General features: G+C 39.9%; 1 protein-coding gene across 2 annotated transcripts in view; it reads left to right on the top strand.

Moving 5' to 3' along the window:
• Pde5a (phosphodiesterase 5A) overlaps positions 1-14,521 on the top strand; it is a 141,085-nt gene that overhangs the window by 36,824 nt on the left and 89,740 nt on the right. For both annotated transcript variants that reach the window (XM_052731317.1, XM_052731318.1), the window contains exons 4-5: positions 6,760-6,831; positions 8,749-8,838. In XM_052731317.1, coding sequence (XP_052587277.1) covers positions 6,760-6,831; positions 8,749-8,838 — 162 coding nt within the window. The remainder of the gene's footprint in view (positions 1-6,759; positions 6,832-8,748; positions 8,839-14,521) is intronic.

Raw genomic sequence — 14,521 nt, forward strand, 5'->3', positions numbered from 1 at the left:
GGCAGAGCAAGGCTGAGAGGCTGCTGCTGTGTTCATCTGTGTCTTTGCCCACAGCCTTAGGACAGCAGGAAACACCTGCTCTCACGATCTGCACATCGGTGCCTGTTCCATCCTGAAGGCACAGACAGAAGATCCATCCTGTGGTCTATGCCTATCTTAACAAGGCAGACTTTCTCCAATTTGACCAAGAAATTTGGTTCAAATAAAATGTTACAGTGGTATGCCTATAACTCTTCAATTCTTAGGAAAATATAATTACAAGAACCAGCAAAGTTTGTTAGTGGACTGTCGGTTGGTCTAAGTCTATTTTAGTCTTAAAGAGCTGGCTGGCTTTGAAAACCTTTTAGATTGTTCTCTGAGCTGATTCCCCCACGGTGCTCTTTCTTGTAGGTTTGTTTTAGAAACAAAATAGAAGTGCTTGGAGCAGTTTCTATTTGTTCTGGACTGGACTCTGTGATGGTGAAGATCCTTCGCTTTTCCACATTAGCACTTAAATAATAAACAACTGCTCTTTTTACAAAGGACATTAACCACTTTCCCAAGGAGGGTAGGGACATTTCCTAAGAATAGCAGATAGAAAACAGTCTAATAGGTGAACTGTTTGCATCTACACCATGGATCCAGAGTGAAAAGGAAGTGTAGAAACAACACAGACTTGAGGATTCATTTAGCATTGCTTTCTGTGACCCAAATGGTATCTCATTTGTAATGCTTAGAAAATTTGCTTCATGCTGTCCTCCATTCAACAGAAGATACTTCATTGGTGCATTCTGTAACCACTCAAATGCTTGTGGGAGAGTATTGCATTTTTAATTTTACAGATCATTTATAAATTTAATTGTGATGAGTTTTATGTAGCTCTTAGTGGTGGGTGTTAAGGATCTGGAACCAATTGCAGATATGAATAAACAATTTCTTTGTGTAACATTTGGCCCAACACTGCATAATTAGACCCCTTGATATATTTTGATGTTTTCTATAAATTCTTTAAGTATTTATCAATGAAATTACAACTATCAACAGATATGTGTGCCAACGTCTATATTCATCTAAGAGCTAAAGTTACATAGGGAAAGTGCTTTGTCAACTTTCACGACTCATGTTCCTTTTTAAAATCCAACTACATTTTAATATCTAATAATCTACTTTCTTCTCTACCATAAAGAGAAAATTAGCTTTAGAGGCTGAATTTCGAGAGAAAGAGATGTTAAATCTTAGTTAGATTTTCTAGTGCTGTGATGAAACAGCATTACCAAAAGCAAGTTGGGGAGGAAAGGGTTTATGTTTGCCTACGTTTCCACATCACAATTCATCAATTACCTCTGCCCCCTTGTGCTACTTCTTGTTGGGTATTTACAAGAAAACTAACTAATGCCCTCACTGTTCTTTTTATTAATGGGAAAACTATATCATATGCTTATTTCTCCCTTTGGGCTGGGAATAAATGTCCCAGCTCCAAAGAAACCCATTAATTTATAGAGTAAATGAAATTTTGAAAAGAACACTGGGGTGAACTCTCCAAGAGTTTATGTGTTACTAGATATTATTATTGTTGTATTTACATTATGTTTCTGTGTTCTAGTTTCTTGGGGGTGATGTGGCTTTTGGCTCAGGTTAGACTATCTTACATGAGTCCTTATATGGCCAGGAGGGAGGAATGTCAGGATTTGCAATGGCTTCCCTTCCTCCTTTGTGTTTTGATTCCGTGTGGAGCATCCGCTGGAAATTGAAACAGGGTGATGTATTGAGATTGATATGTGACCTTAGTAAATGTCTGGGAGTAGCCACTTACTGAATAAGAGGTTGCTGTCTGTGACAGTGATGGGTTGTCTCCGGAACAGCCAGCTGTCACATTTCACATTGCTCACCCAGAGAGACTCAAGGCATTTCTAAAGAACACTCAACCCTGTAGGGACATGATATCTGTTTATGCTGTGGGAGTGCCAGTACAATAGAGGCTCCTTTCTGCTTGAAAACATAGCGTAGCGCCCCAGGTAGGCAGCAAGCAAATGGGCTTCCCAGTAATGAATCTGACATCTGTAGGGCTATGACTCTCAAATCTGAAGTCTGAACATATATTTGCAATAAAAGCTGTATATAATACAGTTCATGCTTGGAATATCAGAGGAGGCTAGAGAATCAACATTTCCAGGCCAGCCTTGGCTACATAATAAGTTCTAGGCCAGCCTAGGCTATAAAACATGAGAGACTTTGTCTCAAAAACCGAACAACAACAAAGTAAACCCTACAAAGTAACTATTTCATCTGCAGAAAATGGACTAATTTGTTCAAAGGACTATCAGTAGCAGACTGGAGGGGACACCTTTATAGCCACACAAGGAAGGCAAAGGATGCTGCTGGTTTTGCTCTGGACTGTTGAAATTCAGACTGCTGATGTCTTTTTGTCCTTGATTATCTCTGTGACTATAGATAAACACTGTACCTTTTCTCTCTTTTGTCCCTGCAACACCGAGAGCTGAACCAAGTGCCTTGGTCGTGGTAGACAGACCATCTATCACTGAGCTATAGTCCCAACTCTCTACTTGTAGCCTGTAGATTTATTCCATGTTGTTTTTAGATTGTCGTCCATCCGAAGGAGGAAGAAATACACAATACACACTTTTTTTTTCTTTTTCCTGGTCTAGTAGTCTCATGAGAGAAATGCCTGGTGTTTGTTTGGTTGGTTTGGTTTTGGTGGGGATTTTATTTATTTATTGATTGATTGATTGATTGACTGATTGATTTTTGAGATATGGTCTTGTATATACCTGCCAGACCCGGTACTCACTATGTAGCACAGGTTGGCCTTGAAATCTTAGCAGATCTCCTGTCTTAGCCTTCCTAGTCCTGGGGGTACAGACATGTGCTGCTGCATATAGCTGCTTGCTTATTTAAAAAAAAAAGATTTTTATGTGTATGGTGGTTTGCCTGCATATCTGTCTGTGTACCAGCTGATGCCTGCAGAGTTCAAGAGCAGGTGTTGAATCTCCTGAGACTGGAGTTACAAACGGTTGTGAGCTGCCATGTGGGAGCTGGGAATCCAAATTGTGTCCTCTGAAAGGACAGCCCCATGCTCTTAGCTGCTGAGCAGTCTCTCCAGCTCTCGCTTGCCTGATTTTTAATGTAAATATTATACTCAGATAGTCATCCTAACGGAAACAAAACCAACAAATCAGCTTCTCATCTAAGTCCACAGGATGAGTAGTGGAAAAATCATTTGTTAGTAGAACGGATGAGTAATTTCTTATTGGAATACCTCATTGTATGAAATTGTCTCAGTACATATCTTTCTTTACCATTAGAAGAAATTAAATATAGTTGGCCTTCTATAACTGTGCGTTCTGCTTCCACGGCTTTATCCAACTTCAGATAAAAATATTTGAGAAAAATTGGTTTGTTTGGAATATATGCAATCCTTTTCTTTGTTTTTCCCTAAATAGTGCAATATAGCAACTACTAAAATAGCATATGATATATCATGCATTATAAGTACTCTAGGAGTGATTTAAAGGAGGTAGGGGATATGTGTATGTTTATGCAAACTCTGTCATTTTATATGAGGCAGCTTAGCATTCTTCGATTTTGGCATCTGAACAGCAAGGGACCTGGAATTATTTCCTTCTGAGGAACAACTGCATAGCAAATGTTTGGAATCAGGGGACACAAAGTAGGTTTTGAAGCTCATCAGGGCCGACTTCCGAAGACAAAATTGATGTAAAAATCCTAGCATTCTGCAAACTGGTCCAAGGGCAAAGGCTACTAAAAGCAAGGTTTAAACTATACAAGTGAATTTAAAGGGAAGGGAAACCAGCAGATACCTGAAGCCAAGCCAGGAACCCAAGGTAAAGAAAGCAAGCTTCCAAAAGCCAAATGGGCCGACAGTGTCTGAGATTCCGTGTGGAGCATGTGAGAATGGCATCTGTGGACCGTAGGTGAGTCCGCGCCACAGGCGGGAGGCGAGTGGGCCTAACGTGAACCCTGTGAAAAGGCTTGTCCATGAAATTCTACCCATAAGCTGAGCTCATCTCCATCAGCCGTCAAGGCAAACAGTGGTGGAGCTTGCCCTCTGCTTAAGCTGTGACCCAGGAGACAGGAGCCTGTACCACACACAGGCAGCACGTTCAGATTCTCACCCCAATGCCATGCAACTCACTGAAAAACAGGAGGCTGAGGGTGAACTTACAGTCCAAAATAGGAGCTTCAGGGATGAGCAGCAGACACTGGTTTCTAAAGAAAGAAAGGGAAAAAAAAAACCAAAAATGAATAAAGGGGTTTCATAGATATAGTATAGCTTCAACGATATTTTAAGCAGAAAGAAAACTTTTAATCTCACAGTAATAAATAATGCTTATTTATAAATAAATACCCCTAGTGTAAAACCATAAACTAAAATTTAAGTTGAAAGGGAAGGTGTAGAGACTCATGCCAGCAAGCTCGGCATATGAGAGGTAGAGGCAGGAGGATTGCTCCAAGGTCAAAGGTGTCCTAGGTTACAGACTGAGAAAGACCCCCATCTCAATCAAGAAACCAGAGGGGGGGGGTATAAGGAAAGAGGAGGGGGAAGGAGAGAGAAAAATTGGGACACAGGTTTTAATAAAGAGAGAGCCCCAGGGACCATTCTGTGTCTGAAGAAGCCTTGTTCCAAGTGCTCTGATACTAAAATGGAAGCCACCGGGAACTCTGGGGAGCCAGCAGTATTTTGAGCCTGCAGTTCTAGTGGGAATTGATGTTCCCTGACCCACCCATCTTCTCTTGTAGGTCTCCCTGGTTGTCCCAGTCATTGACAGGCACCCACTGTATAGCCCACTGACCAGCTTAAAGTTCCTATAGCTGATAGTCCAGGAACTCAGAGAAGCAAATGGCCTAGCCTGACTTTGCCTTCATTTTCAGGAAACTTCAACAACCTAATCAAATGACAATATGGTTTTGGTAACCCTTAATTTCAGAGTTGTACAGCTGGTTTTATTTAAGACTTTAGTGTTGACTTATCTCACTATCAATCTATGGTAATATACTGATGGTCTAAAAGGTTACTATAATTTGACTTGGGGTCAGTTTTTAAATAGCTGTGTGTTTTTGAGTGAACATACTGTCCTTTCTGAGAGGTGCCCTCCACTGTGCCCTCAATATGGGGCAACTGCACCATAAAACTCATCGCACAGCCTACTGGCTCTGCGTGGGTCATACTTTGCCCACCGAATTCTTAACTTTTCTTCTGTCTTTGTTATTTGATTTTTAGTAGGCTGTTTAGCACTTATGAATGAGTGAGTACTTAAAACTGGGTTAGATTTCTACTGCTACATGTCAGGCCCCACGACCCTCAGGTTGTTCTCATCGTTTCTGTTTCGAGTGAAAATGCCTAGCTACAAACCAGACGTGCTTGACTTGGACAAAACTTTCCCAGACTAGAGCGTCTAGAAACACGAAGAGTATACAAGGAGCCTGTGAAAGCCAGGGTGAGTCGAACCCAGGGCAAGAAAGGCAGTTAGGATTAATGAATAATTCTCTTTTTTAAAAAGCATATTATCCTTTTATGATATAATAAAGGAGAGGAAAAAGAGTGTTGGGAGTATCAGAAAACTGCATCCCCTGAGAATGTATTTCCCTTTTCTCCTCTGTTCTCCTAAGGGAGAGCTTTCTATCATTTCTCGTAGGTAGGGAACTTAGAGTGAGCTGGACGAAGAAAGACGAACCTTCCACTCAGAATTAAGGCTGCGTTTCCTAAAGGGTGAGCACTTAGGGAGAAATAGTTCATTTTGATGGAACTAAGTTGGGAAAAGAAGGAAACGATAGAATTCATATTAAGAGGAAGCTGAAGTAAGTTGTAAGTTGTTATAAATGCGAAGTAATTTCTCAACCTGAAGCTAGATCTGGACAGGACTAATGGCCCTCTGAGCCGACAGATGAGAGGTTTCTTCAAGTCTTTCTTAACCTTTTGTGGAACTCAAGGCATACGGGCCAAGTTTAGCTTGGCCAACTTAAGTACAGTTTATCTTTCAAATTCCTTCTGACCTATGTGAAAGTAGGCTTCGCCTGTTAATTCCTGTTTTGGTTTTTTAATAACTTCTTTTCCCAAAAATAATTCTGTTGAAGGTCAAATAATTTTCAAGGCCAGAAGTTTCAAAAGAAGCTGAGCTACATTCCTGCATGAGAAATTCTTGTGTACTAATGACTCTCCTGAATTCCTCTGTAACTGGCTGCTGGGCCCGGCTTCCTTTTTCTGAGTGAGCACCTAGCCTTTTAGAAATCAATGTAAAATGTTTGTTTAATTATGCATTTTATTGGAAATATAAAGGATTTTTTCTTAATTTTTTGAACTTGAAAACTATGCAAAATATTTACTTAAAACATAATTACCAACTAGTTTAATCTGGATGCAAGGTAAAGTCCCAGAGTCCCAGGTGGTTTAGGCTCCAGGAAGTTAGGAATATTATTACCCTTATTAAGAATAAAAGACTGGCCGGGCGGTGGTGGCGCACGCCTTTAATCCCAGCACTCGGGAGGCAGAGGCAGGTGGATCTCTGTGAGTTCGAGGCCAGCCTGGTCTACCAAGTGAGTTCCAGGAAAGGCGCAAAGCTACACAGAGAAACCCTGTCTTGAAAAAAAGAAAAAAAAAAAAAGAATAAAAGACTGGACTTGGGTTTTGTTTTAGCATTTCAGCTTTGTGCTTTTGAACAGCTGGTATCCCCTGTAAACACATTCACTCTGAGGAATTGAAGCTAATGAAAAAACATGTGTGCTTTTATCTTCTTATCCTAGGTTGTTGGTGTGGCCCAGGCCATCAACAAGAAGTCAGGAAATGGTGGGACATTCACTGAAAAGGATGAAAAGGTACCTTAGTTTGGCATGATGCCGGCTTAGAAAGACACATTCTCTTTATAGCACATGACCTCTGGAGTTAGGTATTGCTGAAATGGTTGCTTAAAAAAAAAGTTATGCTTAAAGATGATGTGAATTTGTGTGTGTAGGGGGGTTGGGTGTGCGCGCGTGTGTGTGCACCAGTAATAATTAAGGAAGAAGGGTTGTGAATTTAAGACAGGGGCATGGGAGAAGCTGGAGAGATGAGAGGGTGGGATGGGGAAGATGCAAATATGGTACTCATCTCTGAAATTCTTAACAACACTTTTTTTAAGAGTAAAAGAGAAAAAATGTGAATTTTAGAAGAAGTTCTTCAGCTAATGACATCACTGATTTGACTCGAGGGTGCTTGAGTGTCACAGGAACCCCAAGTTCTCTCCTCACTGAGCTACCAGCAAGCCCTGCCCCGAGCTGGGTGCGCACAAAGGGCCCTCTGTACTTTAGTGATCTCCTTGTACTTTCTATCAATGCTGTACAAAAGGTCATCCTCAAGGAGAAAACAAACCCGGGTTGCTCTAAGCCCTGCACCCTGCACTGACTGAACACTGACATTTTCCTCCTGGTAAAGCAAATTTCCTAGTTTTATAAGTTTTGCACAGGGTAGCCAACGTGTAAGTTCAGGAAGGGTTATATGGATTTAGCTTCCAGGAGAACAGCAATTGGTGTTACCTTACCATTCCCATCTGACTGTTACAGAATACATTCCACACACCACATCGACAAGATTCCTTCCCAACTTTCCCTGCTTACATCTTCGTTCTCCAGCGCCTTATGATTTCTCCTACCGAATATGCATTGTACATTTGTCATAGCCCACTACCTCTCCACCCCTCTAAGCCATGTTGCTACCAGGTGCTTTTTGGAATTTGGAAGACATTCAAACAAGACGGTTAGTTTTGTTCCTGTGACGTAGCAGTGTTGACCTGTGTTAGCCCCGTGTTTTAATTGATCTAGAGGTAACTTTAATTGATAAGAGGTAACTTTCAAAGTCAGAGTAGTATACCTCTGTGCTATTAATTACATCTGGATACCTGATACAAAAATATGATTATTAGATAAACTTTATGTCCACTATTTGTAGTCCACCAAAATAAAACTGCCCTTAATAAATGTCTAGACTGTATCACATCTTGACAAAATCTATCCACAGGTATGGATAAATCATACCATCTAATGACTGCTTTAATCATTAATTTAACTGTAAGCACATTACCCTATTGCAGCATTATAAGGATTCTAAATTCATATTAAAAAGAATGTATTTGAGGGCTGGAGAGATGACTCAGCAGTTAAGAGCACTGGCTACTCTTCCAGAGGTCCTGAGTTAAATTCCCAGGACCCGCATGGTGACTCACAACTATCTATAGTGGAATCTATGCCCTCTGCTGGCATAAAGTCATGCATGCAGATAGAGCACTCATACATAAAATAAATAAATCTTAAAAAAAATGTGTTTAAATTAGTATCTGCAACCTTACATAAGACTTAACTTGTTATGGACAATATCTTTTTAAATATGTGAGTTTTCATTTGCTTCAATAATAAGTTATAACCTATTTATTTGGTTCCTCATAGGCTTGAGTCTTAGTGTCATGTACAGTCTACACCAAATCTTGTACAGAGAAAAACTGCAATTTTATGCAATATCACCATCTCAATTCCTTTCCTCCTCTTCATATAACATAAAGAAGACTGAACACCCAGTCATCGGCTAGTTGTGCCATTTAGCTACCCATCAGTTTGCAATGAATTCCTAATTTTATGCATAACAGGCGCCTACATTTTGGTATCTAACATTTACTTCAACTGCAAGTACTTCTATGTTTCAGGCACTGTTTCTAGACAGTTTTACAGGCAGTTCCAACCTGGCTGTTGTCATCTCTGTTCTAGGACTTCGCTGCCTATTTGGCATTTTGTGGTATTGTCCTTCACAATGCTCAGCTCTATGAAACGTCACTGCTGGAGAACAAAAGAAATCAGGTACGTGTGATTTCTAAAGAGAGCATGAAGCTTGTTTCTAAAGACAGTTAAGTTTTTCTCTGAATCGTGAATGCGCACAGTTGAAATTCAGTTCATACGACTTGGTTTTGTAACTGTGTTAGCTGTTTCTCTCCGATAGTTATTTCCTTTTCTACTTTCCGTGTTCGAAAGCTCCATCCCTGTTAGACAGTGGTCTTTGAGAGACGTTGTGTCATTAAATAAAGCTCCGAGTTGCTGCTGTCCAGCTGTGGCCATCACTCTATCCCATAGTTTACCAAGGACCATCTTAGTATCTTTGGTCTCCCTCAAGTCTTTCCCAGTCTTCTTAAACCTGCTACCTGGATTTTTTTTTCCTTATTTATTGCTGAAGTTGCTAATATACATATTGTTCTATAGCCATGATGTTTCTGTTAATTCTAATTTTTCATTACTCTGTATACATATCTGTATTGCTTTTGCTGTATAACTTTGAGTTTCCCCCCACATTTCTTATTTCCTCCTTTCGTTTCTTAGACTGTTTGCTCTAATGTAGTCTCGTGTTCCCGCCCCTCACCCCTGCTCATAACTCTCACACACTTTCTAGGGTTCTTCTTTTCCTAAGATGTCCCAATTCAGGACTTCCCTGTTTCCTGTCACCCTAAACTACCCGCTCTGTGCCTGTACATACAGCAGCACGGATCTTTCCTTCAGGCTCCTCTCAGAGAAATTCTCTTTTCTGGATCTCTCAGCTTCTTGTTCCCTTAAACCCTGTTTTGTTCCAGCACGTTATCAGCTGAATATTTATGAAACAGTATCGATGAGGTAAGCCTTGTGAATCCTTGCACGTATAAAATACCCATTTTCCTGCTCCACCACTCTGGTTGGTATGAACCTGTGACCTGGAAAGCTGAGTTTCTCTGATTTAAAGGCTTGTGCTTTGTCTTGTGACTAGCATTCATGTTCTGCTGCTTGGCTCTTCACGAATGTTTCATGTGTATTATCTGTTATACGTAAACATACAACCTGTAATGTATTTTATATGTTATTTGTGTTTCATGTGCCATGTTTTATATTATGTTGATGTATTATTTTGTAATGTTTGTCATTGTTTTCATAAGTTAGTTTCACAAGGTCTCTTTTTCTTACCATGTCTGTATGTCAGGTCGTCTGGTTAAGACTGGAGACTTAAGCAAACCTTTGGTTCTGTGTAATCATTTTTATAACGTTTTAAATCACAACCTTCTCCATACTCTACTTTCTTTTTTCAGAATTAATGCTATGTCTGGGACTATATCTCAATGGCAGGCCACTTGACTACCATGGGTGAAGCCCTAAGTTCAATTCCTAGCACCAAAAGAAAGAAAGAAAGAAAATCCCAATGCTGATAAAATATTAGTTATGCAGCTGTCTTAAACTGGAATTTTCCACATTTCCTCCTCTTATCTCACCACATTTCAATTCAGTCTTTAATCTTACAAATGCAGCTGAAATATCACCACGTCCCCCATGTACTGTATCACTGTCCACGCTGTTTAGAAGCACGAAGCTTTGTGGGCTTGCCTCTGCTCATGAAGTACGCTTGTCTCCCTGTTGGTCTTTTCATGCTGGATGCTCCCATAATTCACTTTCCTTCTTCTCTGATATTTCCCTCCCCTGTCTACCCCACTGAACCCCATTCTTCTCAACCTCAGTTAGAATGGTGCCTCATGCAGTAAACCTTCTGGAGAAAAATTCTTTCTGTCCCTCATCATAGAAATTCTCTGTGAGATTCTGGAAAGATTTCCATGCCATCCAGAAGCAAAGGATAATACCTAGAAAGACTCAAAGGGAACTTAAATTTTTTTTTCACAATGTATATTTGGATCATATTTTTCCCCTCCTCTACTCCCCCAGACCCCTTTCTCATCTTTCTAACTACCCAATTTCATGTTCGTTCTCTCTCTCTCTCTCTCTCTCTCTCTCTCTCTCTCTCTCTCTCTCTCTTCCTCCCTGTCTTCCCCTTTCCCTCCCTCTTCTCTTTTAAAAACAAAAACAAAAATGAAAAGCACCCCCCAAGAACTTTATTTTGTGTTGGCCAGGTCTTTCTGGGCATTGGGCCTGCCTTGAAGTGTGGTTTATATACCCAGGGACACCCCATTAGAGAAAAATTGATTTTTCCCTTCCTCAGCAGGTATCAATAACTTCTTGGTTAGGACTCTGGGGCTACTTCCCCTTCTCTGTGCTTGGATTTTGTCTGATTTGAACTAGTGATGGTCTTGTGTGTGCTGTCACAGTCTGTGAGTTTCAATCCTGTTGTGTCTGGAAGGCTGTGTCTTCATGGAGTTGTCCAACACCCTTGCATCTTGCCATCTTTTTGCCTCCTCTTCTGAATAGATAACTGGGCCTTAAAGGGAGGGGTTTTAAAAAGACATCTCATTTACAGCTGAGTGCTCCCAAGTCTCTCATTCTCGGCACATTGTCCACTTGTGGGTCTCTGTGTTAATTACTACCTACTGCAAGAAGAAGCCTGCTTGATAAAGGTTCAGTGATGTACTGATCTATGGGTGTGGGAATATGTCACTAAGAATCACTTTATTGCTATCTTCATTTAGCAAAATAATAGTAGTAGGTTCCCTCTAGGGCCTGTGGTCTATTTAGTCTCATATTCTTGGCCACTTTAGCAGTGTCAGAATAAGTTCCAACTTACAAAGTGAGCCTTACGTTAAAAAAAAAAAGTGATTGGTTACTCCCATAACATTTGTGCCACTATTACACTATATCTTACAGTCAGGTCACTGTTGTAGGTCTCGAAGTTTGTAGTTGGGTTATATTGATGCTTACTTTCCTTCTCTCTTAGCATACAAAGTACCCTTCGGAATCATAAATTCTAGTCAGTAGGAGTGAAGATTTTATTTGGGCACCAGCTCAATTTCAATTTCTGTGTTCTATAATGTAAGTTGTATCATCAGCAATAGGACTTCACTAACATAACCAATAGCCTTGGAAATAGTCTTTAATTCACAGGGAAGTCTAATGGGGCCGTTTCTGTAATGACTCAACAGGATGCAACCCATTTCTAACATTGGAGGTTTTATTTGGTGGCATAAGACGTCTAGTTGGAGCATTCTCTCCCCATTATACAGTGAATCCATTTAGTTCCCTTTCATATATTTTACTTAGGAAACTTCTATGGAAGTAGGTTTCCATATGGTAGTTCAGAGGGCTATTAATGTTAGTTATCCTTCATTCCCCTTATTCCCTCCTTTATCTTGCCCTCTCATTCCTCTTCACCATTTAATCCTCCTAGTCTGGTTTCCTCTTTATCTCTTTATAACACTAAATTCTATTCCTTCTTCCTTGGAAGATTCCCTATGCCCCCTTGATCTCTTACTAGCTACCTACCCTCCAGTTATTTGGATAGAAATATACATATATAAAGCTTAAAAGCTATCATTCATATATAAGAGAAACCATGTAGTATTTTTTTTGGGGGGGGGAGGAGGGAATCTGGGTTACCTCCCTCAGGATGGCTGTTTCTAGCTCTATCCATTTATCTGCACATTTCTTAACTGTATTTTCTTAACAGCTGAATAACATTCCACTGTGTAAATAAATGTACAGCATTTTCATCATCTATTCATAGTTGATGGAATCAAGGCTGTTTCCAATTTCTGTCTATAACAAATAGAATACCCATGAACATGGATGAGCAAGTGTCCCTGTAGTAATATTTAGAGTCCTTTGGGTATATACTCAAAAGCAGTAGAGCTGGGTCTTGTGGTGGATAGAATTTCAGCTTTTTGAGCAATTGACACACTGATTTCCATAGCAGTGGTCTCAGTTTTAGTTCAAGCAGCAATGAATAAGTGTTTCCCTTGCCCCACATCCTGTGCTCTCATCTGTCTCTGTATAGTCTCTAGCCCATTTTTAAATTGGGTTGTTTGTTTTCATAATGTTCAATTCTTTTAGTTCTATATATTTTCTAGAGACTAACCCTCTGCCAGATATATTTAGTAAAGATTTTCTCATTCTGTAGGCTGCCACTTTGTTTGAATGGTGCTGTCTTTTGCTGTGGGGAAGCGTTTCAGTTTCCTGAAGTCCCATTTATTAATTGTTAGTCTTAGTACCTTGGCTAGCTGTGTGCTGTTCAGCAAGTTCTTTCTTGTGCCAGTGAGTTTATGCTTATTCCTCATTTCTTCTTCCATCATATTCAGGGTATCTGGTCTTATGTTGAGGTCCTTGATCATTTGATGTTGAGTTTTGTACAGTGTGATTTTAAGTATGGATCTATGGATCTATTAATTTTCCTACCTGTAGCTACCCAGGTTGACTGGCACCATTTGTTGAAGATTCTGCTCTTTCTCCATTGTGTAATTTTAGTTTCTTTGTAAGACATCAGGTGACACTGGTGTGTGGAATTATATCTGGGTCTTCAGTTTTATTCCATTAATCAATGAGTCTGTTTTTATGCCAATACCATGCTGTTTTCATTATTATCGCTCTGTAGTACACCTAGAAATCTGGAATGGTGATACTTTTATTATTCAGGTATGTTTTAGCTATCCTGTTTCATTTTGCTTTTCTCTCTGTGTGTGTTTCTTCATGAAGTTGAAGATTTTTTCCTCCAATTTCTGTGAAGAATTGTGTTGGAATTTTAATGGGAATTGCATTGGATCTGTAGATTGCTTTTGGTAAGATGGACGTTTTCATAATATTAATCCTACTAATCCATAAACCTATGAGATATTTCCATTCTCTTATGTTTTCTTCAATTTCTTTCTTCAGTGTTTTAAAGTTTTTTCCTTGTTTGGAGTTATTCCAAGGCATTTGTTTTTTGAAGCTATTGTGGAAGGTATTGTTTTATTATTACTTTATCAGTGTGTTTGCCATTTGTTTATAGGAAAACTTCTGATTTTTGGGTGCTAGTTTTGTGTCCTGCTACTTTGCTGAAGGTGTTTATCAGCTGTAGAAGTCTCCTGGTGAAGTCTTTGGGGGTCTTTTATGCATAAAATCATACCATCTGGAGATAAGAATACTTTGACTTCTTCCTTTTCTACTTGCATCCTCTTGATCTCCTTCAGTTTTCTTTTTGCTAAGACTTTGAGTACCATATTGAATAGAAATGGAGAAAGTGAACTTTGCCTTGTTCCTGATTTTAATGGAAATGCTTTGAGTTTTCTCCGTTTATGATAATTTGGCTGTGGGTTTGCTCTAAATTTCTTTTATTATATTATGTCCCTTGCTGTGGAATGGTCTGTATGTCAAATTGCTCTGATTGGTCAATAAATAAAACACTGATTGGCCAGTGGCCAGGCAGGAAGCATAGGCGGAACTAACAGAGAGGAGAATTAAGGGAACAGAAAGGGAAAGGGAGACACTGCCAGCCGCCACGATCACAAACAGCATGTGAAGATGCTGGTAAGCCACGAGCCATGTGGCAAGGTATAGATTAATGGAAATGGAATAATTTAAGCTGTAAGAACAGTTAGCAAGAAGCCTGCCACGGCCATACAGTTTGTAACCAATATAAGTCTCTGTGTTTACTTGGTTGGGTCTGAGCAGTTGTGGGACTGGCAGGTGAGAGAGATTTGTCCTGACTGTGGGCCAGGCAGGAAAACTCTAGCTACAGTCCCTTGTATCCCTAGTCTCATTGAGATTTTTATTATGAAGGGATGTTGTATAAAAGGCCTTTTCTGCATCAATTGAAATGATCATGTGGTGTCTG

The sequence above is a fragment of the Peromyscus californicus genome, unplaced genomic scaffold, assembly GCF_007827085.1.
Source record: "Peromyscus californicus insignis strain IS unplaced genomic scaffold, ASM782708v3 Scaffold_9__1_contigs__length_137607984, whole genome shotgun sequence".
Classification (NCBI taxonomy): Eukaryota; Metazoa; Chordata; class Mammalia; order Rodentia; family Cricetidae; genus Peromyscus; species Peromyscus californicus.